The 15,388-nt window shown below is 35.8% G+C and overlaps 1 protein-coding gene across 1 annotated transcript; it reads right to left on the bottom strand.

Moving 5' to 3' along the window:
• Positions 6,078 to 12,578, bottom strand: LOC109230790 (RNA-binding protein 25). The gene is made up of 8 exons (XM_019396227.1): positions 11,962 to 12,578; positions 8,427 to 8,472; positions 8,196 to 8,245; positions 8,036 to 8,077; positions 7,652 to 7,765; positions 6,808 to 6,886; positions 6,637 to 6,708; positions 6,078 to 6,545 (listed from the first exon to the last, which is right to left on the bottom strand). Exons 1-8 carry the CDS (start codon positions 12,474 to 12,476, stop codon positions 6,498 to 6,500), a joined length of 966 nt encoding a protein of 321 aa, XP_019251772.1. The 5' UTR covers positions 12,477 to 12,578; the 3' UTR covers positions 6,078 to 6,497.

Below are 15,388 nucleotides of genomic sequence, written 5' to 3'. Positions count from 1 at the left end.
CCCTTGAAATCCCTCTTTCAAATCGTCCAAAAAGCTCCAAAGCCGAGATAAAAATGGTGAAATAACTCAAAATTCGCGAAGGACACAATTTATGCCTTCTGCCTAGACATTTTCGCATCTACGGCACAATACCTGCTTCTGCCGTATCGCATTTGCGGTCATTCATCCGCTTCTGCGGAAATCACTTACCCGGCCAAAACCGCTTCTGCGAGCAGCCTTTCGCACCTACGGCTCCGCAGGTGCGGTCACACAACCGCATCTGCGGTTCCTGACACTTTCTCAAAAATTCGCTTATGCGGCGCTGCACCTGCGGTCCCCAAACCGCAGGTGCGGAAATACCAGAAGTAGCAAATTCAGCAGCTGCAACACAATTCAAACTTCTCCGTCAACCATCCGAAATCACGTTGAGGCCCCCGGGACCTCAACCAAAAACACAAACATATCCTAATACCTTATTCAAACTTGTTCCAATCTTCAAAACACCTCAAACAACATCAAATCAACTAAAACATATCGGATCCAAGCCTAAGTTTCCAAAATCTTCCGAATTCCACTTTTGATCAAAAACCTAACCAAACCACGTCCGAATAATCTCAAATTTTGCACATACATCCCAAATGACCCAACAGAGCTACTGCAACTCTCGGAATTCCACTCCGACCCCTATATCAAAATCTCACCCACCAACCGGAAATCGCCAAAATATCAACTTTGCCAATTCAAGCCTAAATCTACCCCGAACCTCCAAAACCCATTCCGATCACACTCCTAAGTCTCGAATCACCTCCCAAAGCTAACAAAACTATCAGAACTCACATCCGAGCCCTGTAACACATAAGTCAACATCCGGTTGACTTTTCCAACCTAAACTCACTCCAAAGAGACTAAGTGTCTCAAACCTTACCAAAAATCATTCCAGATTCGATCCGACCAATCCGATACCACAAAACACGGATAAACAAAGTATAAAGAAGCAGAAATAGGAGAAACGGAGCGGTAACTAATGAGACGACTAGACGGGTCGTCACAAGTTGTATGTCCTTTTTTTTGGCTAAAATCAAAATCTTTATTTAACCAAGTATAATATTTACATTCCCCTAGCTCTTATGGACTCTAGAGCTAGTTCCTATACATCATATCTATAAGCAATAAACAAAACATCAAAATAACACTTCTGCTATCAATACCTAGCTTCTAATTACAGACTATCTAGCTAGGATAACTGTTGAGCTGTTCTAATTCTTTTTTCCAGTTTTCTACACTCTGTCCTCTTATGTGTAACATTAGAACAATCTCCTTGATTCTCTTGTTATATGTTATCTCTTTTCCTTGAAATCTTCTATTGTTCCTTTTAGTCCATACATGATAGACCACTACTGTAAATAGGAACACTAAAATAGACCACTGCTGTATGTCCTTTTTTTCAACCCAAATTCAGTATCTTTTATTAAGAATGGGGCAGCTGTACAAAATGCTAGAACCTTCTGATTTTTTACCATATGTAAAACCAGTTTTACCCTTTAAATTACTAGATATTTCAGTCCTAACCAGTCCTGACCCAGATTTTGATTTTAAAGACCTTTATGGAACCTCCTAGAACAATCTAGGAGATTCCAGCATTGAACTTCCTAAGCATTGTTTCAAATGCCCTTTTAATTCTGAAATCAGCCTTAGGCTTAAGGGCATTCAGGGTTTAAACCAAACAAATCTAAATATAATTAGTAAATTACAGGCTCACCTAATTAACCCTAAACAAAACTGGATTCAAATGACTAACACATCTAAACAGTAATCAAACCAGAATTAAAATGAAACTGCAAAGAAACCCTAGAAATTAACCTACTCAGTTTTGAGAGGTAGTCTTGAAAGGTGTATCAAATTAACCATTTTGACTTTGGATATTTCTACTTTTAATTATTATAGTATGATGATTAGTTTCTAGATTAGTAATATTTTATACTATTTTGAATTTCTTAAGACAAATATATGATTTAATTTGGACCGAAGCAATTGAGTTTGGTGAAGCTGTAATCTATAATATAGCGCCGTCCTTGATTGTAGAAGATATTTATAAGCATTACTTTCTAATCTAATAAAAATGGTACCATACCTATTATAATAAGCGAAGTTACCATAAAAAGTCATGACACTATCGATTTCATATAATATAAATCCTTTTTTTAATTACTTTTCTCATAAATTAGCAATGAGGAGAATAAATAAAGTACAGCTAGCTAGCAGTAGTGTGCATGTTTATTCACTCACATATTGTGTTGTCATAAATTTTTCTTTTCATAAGTTCTGTGCATGCACGTGAAAGTTTTTTATTTCTTGTAGCTCGACAAAATTACAAAAGCACTCACTTTATGAATTACTAATTTCTTTATAATCGTGCAAAACACGGAAAAATTCACTGCCTTAATAACAAACTTTGGTTCACACATTTCAACCGAAATTTTATTTCCTATCGTATTCACGAGACTTCTTATTCATATACTCTAGAGTCTAGAGTATTGATCACTTAGCCGATAATATTTTTACAAAATAAATTATCGTTCGATTTTCAATTAGAAATAAGGAATTTATTGAGGGCAACAGCTTTGCCTCTAACCCTCCTGGTAGTCAAAAGAAGGTGCCTTAGTTCAGCCCAAGTAAAAGATTCATATTTTCTTGGATTAGAAAATGGATCAATAAGCTGAGGAGGGCATTCAATAGTTGCACTGCTTGTTGGACTCATGAAATATGCTATTGATAGCCTCTGCTTCTCCTTATTCACCACTGCCTTGTGTATAACACTCTTTAATCTTCCATTTGTCCAAGTCTGCTAGAAAAATAAATTAAAGGTCTGCAATTACTCGAAAATACAAAGACGTGTGCATTTGCATGATATGATGTAAGTAAATCTTCATGAAATTCATGGAAGATAATTTCATGGAAGATAATTTCTTAGTGAGTTAATTTTCTTGAAAAGTACTTATTAAAAAATAATAATATTACCAAATCGGATAGTACTTTGGAGAAACTTCTAACTTCTAAGTATTAAAAATTGATAGGAATAAGTAATAACAATGTCAAAATGTTGGTTGGAACAAGTGATGGGAAATTAAGATTTAAAATAATCGTAAGGAATTAAAATGGCTTTTGTCCATAAGTTAGGGAGCTGAATTTTTGCTTTTTAATAGAAAATATTTTCCTCAAAAAGTATGGTAAACGCGCTAATTTTTTTATGAAAATATTTTCGAAAAAAATGATTTCCGTTATACTGAAAGTAGGGGCGGACTGCGGAGCCAGCCCTTCCATAAGCTTCAAATCCTTGCTCCGCTTTACCGAAAAGACACACGTAGAGAGAGAATGACCTCAAGAGTGTCACCAATATTGATGACAAATGAATTTGCAAGAGGTCTAACACCAACTCATTGTTTGTCATCCTTAAGGATTTGAAGGCCACCAACTTGATCTTGATGCAATATGGTTAATGTTTGGGGATCTGAATGAATCCCTATCCCTACAATTTTCTCTGGGAGGGGACAAGGAGGATATCTGCTTATCCTAAAATAAGTAGCTTTTTTTTCTTCAAAGTTTTTGCTGAAGAAGTCATCTTCAAGGCCTAATCCATGTGCCAACATCTCAAATATAATCATTCTTAGCTTGTCCATTTCATTCATGTACTCTATCATTGCATTGCTGTGTTATCAGAGTCAAAATCAGCATTTTTGGCTTAATAATATACAGTGCATGCATGCATATATAAGTCTTGATTGTTGAGCCAATTAGCTCGATCAAGCGCAGCACACACAACAGCATATTCAATGTAATTCCACAAATGGCGAGCAGCACATAGGATTAAGTAAATAAAATTGTACTCTATCTAACGATTTAAACTTATATGAAGTATGGTCACACAACTTAACAGTTAACAGAATACTCCATTTGTTCCAATTTATGTAACATGTTTGACTGGGCATGAAGTTTAAGAAAAAAAATGAAGACTTTTGGAATTTGTGTGGTCCTCAATAAGTCAGAATATATGTATGGCTATGATTCTTTTAAAACTTGTGGTGGTAAACATGCCAGAGTATTTGTGTGGTTATAAAAATTTCTCATTAAGGATAGAATTGGAAGTTTAAGCTAAATAGTTTCCAAATTTAGAAAAGGGTCAATCTTTTTGGAACGGACCAAAAAGAAAATAGGTTCACATAAATTGGAACGGATGGAGTAGTATTTATTAGAGCAGGCCTCGGTTATGGATTAAAATCTCACTACCACCTTTCATCAAAATAGAATTTTCATGTGTTTGGCCTATCAAAATGAATAAGACTCGTGCATGAAGGAGCTAGTTGAAGATATAATTAAATAATAAGTGTATTTTCTCGAACATATTGTACGTTTAGATTAGATCGTCACATAATTTAATATTGGATAGGATAAAAAGTATTGTATATATACGTACCTAAATGTGTGATATTGGTCACCATAGACCTTTTTGGCGAATTCGACTACCATTTCTGGTGACTGCAGCTGTAACACTTCAGCCCAAGGCAAATTTTGCTCATACTAGGATTTGAGGCATAATAACCCAATGGCAAATTTGATGTTTTGCCACCTTTGAGTTTTTGTTCCATGGGAAGATCAAAAAGCTCGTGCAAACGAGTGGTATAATTCTCAACAATTTCCTTAGGCACCCCATGATTCACAAGCTTAAAGAATCCCCATTTTTCGCTTGCTTTCACCATAACTTGACAGATATTGTCGTAAAATTCTTGATTTTCTCAAATATCATTGTTAAGACTAATCACTGGAATATCGTCGTTTACGACTCCGAAATCGTCATGCTTTAATGTAGGCCATTCTTCCTCAGACCAAATGAAGTTCTTGACTTGCATTTTGTTGTTTTCATTCATTGAAAGTGTTTCAACACTCTTTCTTCAATTCCAGGTGACATTGTGAGTAAGTACTCAATTGGGGTTATAGAGAATATTTATGACTTTAACGTCTTTTGTGTCTCTGTATAATACGTTTTTGGTCCAACTACTTATATATACAGAAAATTCGAGGTGTCTTTTTCGGGATAGAGAAAATATAAAGATTTAGGAAAAGAAAAAAGGAATCTTGCATTGTTAGAACTTTGTTATCTTGTGCAGAACCTTATTTACGTGCCCTTGTAGCCACCAATGTACCGAACAAAACATCTCTAGGATTCTTCGTTACTAAGACACCTTCTAAATGACAACTTTTTTTTTGTGTGGAAGACGTTCATTAATCAAGGCACATGTAAATGTCATGTTCAAGCAAACAAAAACTCTGCGAATCTCAACCACAAAAAAATGAAACTGAAAGGAAAAATATGAGTATATCAATGATCTAGAAACTCTAATAGAAATAAAAAATGAGCATAACATACTGATGCATATTGGGTATACTGAGTTCAGGAAAGGTTAAACAGATGTATGCTACTGCCTAGAGTTGTAGTGGGATAAATAAGATCCTTTTACCTTTAATTAGAGGTATCGAGTTCAAGTCTTGAAAATAAAAAAAAAAGAACAATTAACCTAAATAGCCGCCCACCCAATGTATATTATCCCGACTAAACAAAATAAATAGTGAATCTGACCACCTATTCGTGTAAAAATCCCAAGAAAATCCTAATAGAGAATGTGTTTCCTTTAATAGGTCTGATGCGACGCGAATCCGAATTAATTGGATCCCAATGTGAGCATCGACATCGGATGGGAAACTAAAAGGAAAAGATGTATGCTGAGGGCATCTTTTCCCGTTGCCTTTCTGAATGGATTTAACTTTTACCTATCACCAAAACAAAAACAAACATACTGATGCACATTGGGTATACTGAGTTCGGGTTTTGGCTAGTTGTCCTTTACTTGTACAAGATTCGCCTTTGTTTTGTGCCTTTTTCCTTTTCGTTCTCTATTTTTTTCCAACTTCTTGAATCTCATTACTATTGGCAACGGTTCAAATACTAAACCAGATTTCTTAAAATAGAAATTGGTTTTGAGCTCCTTTCACATTCTTTCCATATATAGCATCGAGGGGAGAATTTTTCTGTAAACTCATAGAAAAGACATGAACAAGGAAATATTATAACAGTTTCCACAAAACATGGCTGAGAGCTTACAGCGGTGCAATGCTAACCTATGAAGGTAAAGATGGCTATGTTTAAGAAAAATAGCAGTGAGCACAAGAAAAAAGAAAACATGAACTGAGGCGCTCGGGGACCAAGGGGCGGGGGATGAGTCTTAATGCAAGGTAAATTATCACTAGAGATTAACAGCATTATGGTGGAGCACAAAGTGAAAGGATGGAGGGCAGATAATGTTACAGAATAGTACATGAACCAGATTTTAACTCAACTAGCCTAGTATCTAGTAAGACAAGGACAGACTTGCTGAAGAATCTAGAATCATATTTGCTCAAACAAAATGAAGAGCGCGGAATAAGTAGCCTCAGGTAGCCTAGAACAAAATTTTGCAGGACCTCATCTACATAGGAAGATCGGGGTCCAAACGTCTTTGGATAGCAGCTGCAGCCTATCAGGACATCAGAAAATACGATGAATGACTGGAAAAAGTGTAATGTATGACCAATTAGAGTCTTGTGAAATGGAAGGATTATTCTCACCTCGAAGTTGCCAAGCTTGTATTGATAAGCCATCTCTTCTTTTAATTGAGCTTGTTCTTTCATTGCTTGTGCCTTCAAAGATTCAAATTTACAAAAGAAAAAAAAAGGAATTGTCATATCATGAACTCTCACTGGTTGTATGGAGAAGGACAAAGTTAGCAGAAAATATACCATTCCACTCTGCATCTCCCGCTTCAATGCTTCCACCTGTTCTTCCTTGTGCTTTTCACGTTCTCGCAGCAATTCTTGCCTACAGAAGCATAATAGGTAACAAATCAAGAACTAAGACTACACAATTGCGTGCAAAGATGAAACTTTCCTTCTTTTTTCCCTTTCGATGACAAAAGCTATGCTCTATAACTTATCTTCAGTAAACAATACTCTAGTATGTTTAACTATATGGTACTTGCTAACCTAGGATTGTGGCTTCCAGGATGCTAGAATAATACCACCATCTTTTGGCATTATAATATGGTCCCACTTCTGAAAGATTAAACTATGGTAATGGCGCAAAGCTATAAGTTATACCACTACAGAAGGATAGTGATTCTGTTCAAAGAGTTTCAAAGAGCAAGACCACATTAGAACAATGGAAGGTTTCTTGGTAGCTCCCAAATGACTTCATAGTTTTCTTTTTTCTATAAATTCTGTTGTTTTATTATCGGAACTCAATGAATAATGGGCACACCCCTCTATCCTTCTCCATTTAAATACCAGATTTGGTTCTCTTACGGGATTCAAATTCGTGACGTGCCCCCAATTGACTTCATACTAGTCAACCAAAAAATGACCGCTTCTATTAAAAGGGTGACAGAGACTCTGGCCAGTAAGTATAGCATGAATTGGAATCATGAAAGTTGGTTCCAGATGATTCAACGAAGCAGGACTTCCAACATCAGCAAATAAATGCCAACTTACAAAAGAGAGCTAAGAAGATAAAGAAAAATAAATAAACTTACAACAGAAAAACAGCAGTTCATGACAATGAATGTTAAGCAGCACATAACTAACTTACCTGCGCTGTTCTTCATCATCGAAGACAGTACGTTCAGTATCCACGACCTTCTTGATACCTCTTTTGTTTTCCTTTTCCATTTTACGTCTATAATAGGCATCAAGGTTATAATATCTGCAACCATGAAGAATAACAAAAGTACTGTTAGATGATTAAAAGCATTGCAATTGCTGACACACTTGGATATAAAGCATCTGTACACCTGTCTCTGTGTGTGTATGTGTACATACACACAACTTCCCGGAAGGAACTAGAAGCTTCACACCCAAACATCCATGCTCAATATACGATATTCATAATAAATATAGAACAGAAGCCCCACACCTCACCCAGAAAAAAGCAAAAAGAAAAAGAAATTGGATTGAAATAGTGCAGTAGCCTTACTTTTTAGAAGGGAAGGTTGCGGTGTTATGATCCTCCATGAATCTGCACAATAGCTGACAGTCAAAAAGTGGAAGTTCCTTGCATATATTGCTTAAAAAGAGGTATAGAAAAGGGAGGATCAACCGCTAATAACTAACTTTTCCCTTCTAGATTTACTTACTGCTTGAACAATTGCTTTTCTTCCCAGTTTGGCAGGCTCTCCAGATTCACCTATAAATACACGAGCAATGAAAACTTCCACAAGCAGATGTAATATCTTATACAGACTAGTCTAGAAAGAGAACGTAGATAAGTATGTGCAATGGTAGCTTTTATTAAAACAATTGACATATCCTACAACAAGTCCGGCATAAATGATCAACATGCATAGGCTTAAAGAGTCACTATGTACCTTCTTTATTTCTGCTAACCATGCGGTAAACTCTGGTCGCTTGTTCCTACAATAAAGAAACATACAAAAGTTGAGTATGGCACCAAGGACTAACTCTGGCTACACCCCTGTAAAATTATTTATAAACTTAACATAAACACTGCAACTGCCTGAAATACAGAGGAATTAAGAGGATCTGGGTTATTTTGTTTTTTCCTTTTTCTTTCTTTCTTTTTTTCCTGTTTTGTCTGGGCAGGGGCTTTAGTTCAGCCCTGATGATATTAGGGCAAAAGGAGTTACAATAAACACTGACTGGAAAGAATACAGGAATGTAACAAAGGCAACAATGACAAGAAAAAGCAACTAAAATTGAGATAAGATCACTCGGGAGGTTGGAGTGCAGTAACTACGATGGCATAAGTTGCATGGGGCAGCAAATGGATGACTAGTCAAGGCTGATAATGCAACTTTCAAAGATGAGATACGAATACCTTTTTTCCTTCTTTGTTTGTTTTCCTGAAGAATAAGATCTCTATGGTGAAAATAAAAAAACACAGCCTAAGCGAAATGTTAGTAGTTTGGTTTGTCTACCAAAGCTTTGTCGGGCAATAGTTTGGCTGATCATTGGCTAGTTACATGTTCTATATGATCTGCACCACCTTTGGTGCCTTTATTTACTTGCAAGAGGAAAAGAATAACAATATGTTCTGCTTACATCAAAAAAGGATACAGCACATTAAATTCTATGTAAGTAGTAGTAGACATATAATCTATATTACTAGTTTTCTCGGCACGTACAACGCATATGTATGACGAGTCTTGTAGTACACGGCGTTGCAAAATAGTATCAATATTATTATAAATAATCGACACAGATGTAACACCGAAAGTGAATAGTCCGAACAACTTAGGCTATAAATCATCTCACTAACAATAAAATTAAAAGTTTAAAGTTTAATTAAAATAAATAGATAGCCCCTTAAACTTGGCACAAAATTTCATTTAGACACTTCTACTTCAGTAATGACCATCTGAACACTTATCTTATTTTAATTTTTTGAGCACTTGATGCTGACATGGCAAGTTGAGTGCTTTTACCCAGAATGAGGCGTGTGAGATATCATTGAAATGGCTCACTTATTCTCAGTACCTTGCAAAATTAGAAGCAAAATTTTAAGAATAAAAATTAGTTTAGAATGTAATAAATATTACACTGAAAGAAGCCAGCTTAACTCTGTTATGCTCGTGGGTATGTTTTTTCACTGTACCTTAAGCCTTAATCTACCTCTGGCGTCTTAAGAACTTTGACGTGTCAGTTGAAACTCTCCCAAGTTTACTTGTATCTAACTGCTAAGTTCCCGGCCAAATATATTATTTGCACTTTCTACTAATTATATTCTTAGTACATAAGATATGTTTTTAGGCTATGAAATCAGGGTGATTCGTTTTTACCATATTTACTCCTGCACTATTTTCTATATCCTTCGTCCACTTTTTCCTTTTGTACTTGTACATCCATTGCATTTTAGATCTATTCTATTTTTTTCTCGCACTAAGCTAGAGTTCCATCTGTGTTTTGAAAGCATTATGCCTGATTTAGTTTCGACTGTTAGCTCCTGAAACAAAGACCCTGCAGTTAGCTCCTGAAACAGAGACCAAAATCTCGTCGTTGACATGGAGATTGGATACTTGGGGTGGTTGTGGCGGCAGCATGCAATGGGAGGCATGAGTTGGCTTTTCTGATGAAGATAAGCAAACAAGAAAAACAAAGGAAGAAAAGGGGCGTTGCTGCAGAGAGTTGAAGGAGAAAAGACCAAGAAGTCAACATGTACCTTCTTGCCAAGGTGTCTTTTTATTCTTCTCCTTTTAATGACATGTCTGCTTTTTATTTGTCTGATTGCCATGTCATCGGCGTTTGTATTACACGCATTTGGATTTGTTAACTCTTGTGTCCACCAGACACATATTTGACAAGTACAAGTGTTCAAAGTGGTCATTGCTGAACTAAAGATGTCCAAATGAAATTTTGTGCCACGTTTGAGGGGCTATCTATGTATTTGGCCTAAATTATTTCTAAATAAGGAAGTATGACATTCTGTTTGGGACGGACTAAACAAAAGTATGACACATAAATTGGACAGAGGGATTAGTAACTAATTTGTCTTTAAGGTAAATTAGGAGTTATCTAAAATTGATGGTTCTAAATCTCACACTTATTCCTGCCCAAACCTAAAGCTCAAAGGTGATAAAAAGGTGATCAGACCTGGCAAACTTCGTACTTACAAGAAATCCACCGGCCTCATTCTAAGCTTGAATCAACCAATAGTTTTAGGCATATAAATTTCTTCAATAAAGATGACCTTCTTCACTTTAAGGACAATGACTAAAGCAAACTAATTGTTTGTTTTATTTTTTTATATGTTGGTGCTCAAACAAATAGGGACAAGCTGCTCTACCCTAAGAGTTTATGTTCTATGCAAACTGCAGGTGCAATCAGAGATTCAGGCTGCTTTATTTGCGGTTAACTGGTGCAATCAACAGGGATATTGTAACATCATTTTGGAGTTAGACTCACTGCTGGTGGTGAATATGCTAACTAACAAGAATGGAATTCCTTAGGAATTGTCTCAATGGGTGGAGAGATTAAGGATAGTGTGGGAATTCACCAATACAAAATCCAACATTACTACAGAGAAGCAAACTCTGTAGCAGATGTTCTTGCTAAAGCTGCGAGTAACATGCAAAATGGAGATGCTGTTTTTTTCTATAACTGGAAAGACCTTCCGAAGGATGCTAGAGGTTGCTCAAGGATGGATCAAATCCAGATGCCTAATTTTAGGATCAGGAGACAAAGGAAAGGGAATTTCTTGTAAGGTTATGTCTACGCTCAAATGTAACTAGGAACTGTTCTCCCAATCTTTTTGGAAATTTAACTTCTTTAACCTAGGTGTCTTTGCACTAGGATCTCTCTTTGTTCTTGGAAATGTTACAGTACATGATGTAGAGATAACATGTATATTTTTGTCATTAAAAACATGTATAAAGTTAGGCATGCCTAACTTACTTGATGTAGATGGAGAGGTAAGGTTTTATGTCCCCCTTCTCCATATGTTCTCATTTTGGATGCTAATATACAGTTTGGGGTTATGCCTAAACCCCTACCGTGAAGGTGAGATTTAAATAAATAAATAAAATGCGAACTGCAGAAAATATTAACACAATCGAGTACTCAGGTGTTCTACAGAAATATCTTTTGGAAAAAGCTTTCTGGACAATAAGTGATTGTGTTGCTTTGACATTATCAATCCACAACACTCACTAAAACACTTTCCTATCTTCTAACATTGTTTATTTTCGATCTGAATATTTTTCACTCAGCAGTCAAACACTGGAAAACATTTTCCAGGAAATATTATCCAAAAAATTGACTTATTTTGTGAAAAATGTTGCAACTCTTTACCATTTGATTGTAACATGTAAGGAAAGTAACACTAGTGTGCTCTAAAAAGTAACACTTAAATTAAGAAGAAGCAAGGAAAGGAGAAAAACAACTTACCACATATCAGTTTCCTTGATAATTCCATATTTGCCCCAAGAGTTCGTAACAGCACCAACTTTCCCCTTCTCTTTCTTCTTCTTCTTTCTCTCCTTCTTCTCTTTCTCCTTCCTTTTCCTCTTCTTCTCCTTCTCTTTCCTCAGCTTTCGTTTCTTCTCCTTCTCTTTTTCCTCTCTTCTTTTCCTCTCTCTCCTCTTTCTTCGCCTCCTCTCATCCTCCGACTCATCCGAATATTCCGAACTACCCGACTCCGTATCTGAATACGAGTCTTCGGAGTCCGAATACGAATCTTCTCCGGATGATGAAGAATCCGAATCCGACGAATCGTCCCGTGATCTTCTCCTCGAACTCCGACTTCGACTTCGACTTCTCTTGTGCTTTTTGGCTCCTCGTTTCGGTTCTGGTTCGGGTTCAGATTCGGATTCGTACTCCGTTTTGGATTTTGATTTGTGACGGTGTCGTTTAGACGGAGCTCCGTTTTCGTCTTCCGGAGTTTCTGTTCGCTCTTTTGCCATTGTGAGGTTAGGTTCAAAGGAGGTGTTGAGAGGAGTTCCAAAATGGAGTTCAGCACTGAGACTTTGGATAGAGTTTTTGGCCAATTTGTCCGATTAGTTTATTTTGGTTACTCAAATATAACCACGAGCATATTGAGTCCTTAAGTATGTTAAAGTGGAGTAATTTTAGTCTCAATGATAGAGTCTGCCCAAAATTAATTATGAGGTTGGTTTCGGCAGTCATCATCTTTTTAATTTATTTATCGAAAAATATTTTATAAACCAATACCCACTAACATTACAGAGCTGATAAATTTAAGATTTTAACGTTGAAACTTTTACTTTTAAAAATTTCAGTTGATTTTTCCAAAAAGAAAAGTTAATTGAAAAAATAGAGCTGCCAAAATCATTTCTAGGCATATTATTGAAGCAAACGAATAGCCAGATTGTATTATCACTTTTAGCTTGCGCCAAAAATTATTTACATTTGGTAGCCGAAAAAGTATATAAAATTTGTATAATTTTTATATATTAACATACAAAATGTGTGTGTGTGTATGTATGTATGTATGTATGTATATATATATATATATATATATATATATATATATATATATATATATATATATATATATATATATATATATATATATTCCGGATATTATTTTTATAGCGTCTATACGGTGTCATTTTCTCATTAAAAACTGGCACAAAAGAAGATATTTTCAAGGTCAAAATTTTAGAAGACATTATCTATTAATAAGGAATTAAAGTGATAATTTGCGTTATCCAATAAAAGGAGAGAAAATGTTTTACTTCATGAATCAGAGTTGGTTAACACCGTTAGTTTTTTAATACATTCTATCAGTGAGACTAAAGGTGCTTCACTTTAGCATACCTAAGGGACTAAATATGCTCAGGGTTATATTTGAGGGACCAAAATAGACCTACCTTAAAAAAATAAGGGATAATATTTGTCACACCTCCTTTTTTACACACCTATCCCAAAGGATAATGTATAAGGGAGTTTTTCCATTTAAAGTGACATTATTCGAAATGGAATTATTTATTTGTTTTTAGAGTCGCCACTTGGGATAGGATTGGCTTTTGGTGTCCCAAGTCACCGGTTTAACTTAAATCCCAAATCGAGGAAAATTGTCGACTTCCCAATTGGAGTTTGCGAACCAGAAATTCTGAATAAGGAATTCTGTTGACCCGAGGGAAGGTGTTAGGCACCCCCGAATCCCGTGGTTCTAGCACGGTCGCTTAAATTATTATAAAATGGCTAAAAATCTAATTTTTTGCAATGTTCCAACCTATATGCAATTTTAAGATTATTTACTGCTTTAGTTAATTTTTTAAGCAAGTGAACAAGTCGTTTAAAAACGTATTTTCGGATCACGTCACATGAAATGCACCCGGATCCCTCGACACATTTTTATTTAACATTTTGGGATTTGGATTTGGGTGCATGAAATGCACAACCCGTATTTAGGAAGGTAAAATTATTAAAAGCGCGTCTAAAGCGTCTAACGTGTTGATAACTTTGCGGAGGCCGTGAAATTCGCTAAACGGCCACCCCAATTTCTAGGTATTTTTTTTTAATTAAGCATTTAATGAGGGCCCCGCAATTCATGTGTTTTGTTTGGCGAGGCTCATCTCACTTTATTATTTAAAGGACAACCTAAAGCGAACTAGATTTTCTAATTATTTGTTTTGTCTCTAAAAGGGCCAATTAACTCGCATTTATAGACCTCGGGCCTTAAGTTCAAGTCTGAATTCAAACAAAAGGGGGACCCTCTTAAGTTTGAACCCGCTACTTAACTCGAAAATCCAAATTTATATTGCAAATTAATACCCCGGATTTCTAATGTAATTTTTAAAGGGCTTTGACTTATAATAATTTCTTGGGCCTTAGAGGTTTAGCCCAATTCTGATGACAATATGTTCCTGGAGCTAACAAAGGCCAGGTCGTTTATTGGGTAAGTAGGCCAAGCTTTGGGCCTAACACATGGCCCAAATATCATGAGCATGATGGTATGATCAAGGATCCTAGTGACTTATTTCAAAACACAAATAAAACAAAATAAGAGTTTAATTTTGGCCTGACCACGAGCTCGTTTGCATCTTTAGCGTTAACCAGGAGGAAACTGTTTACCAATTTTAGACTCAACTTAAGGAATCAGCATTCAATTCAAAATTCTGATAGTTGTTTTAAGGTTTGATTCAAATGCTCTTTAACATTATAGATTTGAAATGGAAATCTAAACTGAAAATCCTGACATAATTCCTGAGTTCATCTTCAAAAAACAGCATGGGTTAACAATACAACTAGTAAATATATTCCTAAGCATTTTGCTGAACACGTTGAAGCCAATATTATCGAGCAATCACCTGAAGTTCAAACTACAACTATTCTAATAGTTTCAATTAAAGCTATTTACAATTGGCATCAACATTCATAGGTCCGTATACGTTTTGAAAACAGTCATTTATACAGTCCAATTAAACAATAATAAGGCTGACAAATTGATTCCTAACAATTATACATATCCATTCTTATTTAATTACAAAACAAGATATTCAATCTAACTACGAAAAGCAATAGGAATACAGTAGACTAATTGAGCATGAGAAGTTGTGCATGACTTGGATTCACTCTTAAATGGAGCTATACAACATGGCAGTAGCATTATTAGTACCTGGAAATGGAGATAGAAACGAAAAGGAATAGATCAGCAGCAGTAAATCAACAACCAGTAGTGATAACCAGCAGTAAACACCACAATGAATCAATTGAAAGCCAAAAACTGTATTCTACGACCCAGGAATAAGGATACACGAACATCAATCAATAAGATGGCCCAAACAGCCTTGATTTAAGCTTAACCACCTCCCGAAATTAAACTAGGAACCCCAGGTAGTTTCAACAG

This window comes from Nicotiana attenuata, chromosome 8, assembly GCF_001879085.1.
Source record: "Nicotiana attenuata strain UT chromosome 8, NIATTr2, whole genome shotgun sequence".
Taxonomy (NCBI): Eukaryota; Viridiplantae; Streptophyta; class Magnoliopsida; order Solanales; family Solanaceae; genus Nicotiana; species Nicotiana attenuata.
The sequence above is the reverse complement of the archived record's forward strand: the minus strand, read 5'-3'. Positions and strand labels throughout refer to the sequence as shown.

Bases quoted from the DNA above. Each gene is read 5' to 3' on its own strand.
- LOC109230790 (XM_019396227.1), bottom strand. From the start codon at position 12,476: ATGGCAAAAGAGCGAACAGAAACTCCGGAAGACGAAAACGGAGCTCCG. The intron at 7,766-8,035 runs GTAAGGCTACTG...TCATGGTTGCAG, and splicing joins GCAACCTTCCCTTCTAAAAA to ATATTATAACCTTGATGCCT. The intron at 6,709-6,807 runs GTATATTTTCTG...GAATCTTTGAAG, and splicing joins GGGAGATGCAGAGTGGAATG to GCACAAGCAATGAAAGAACA.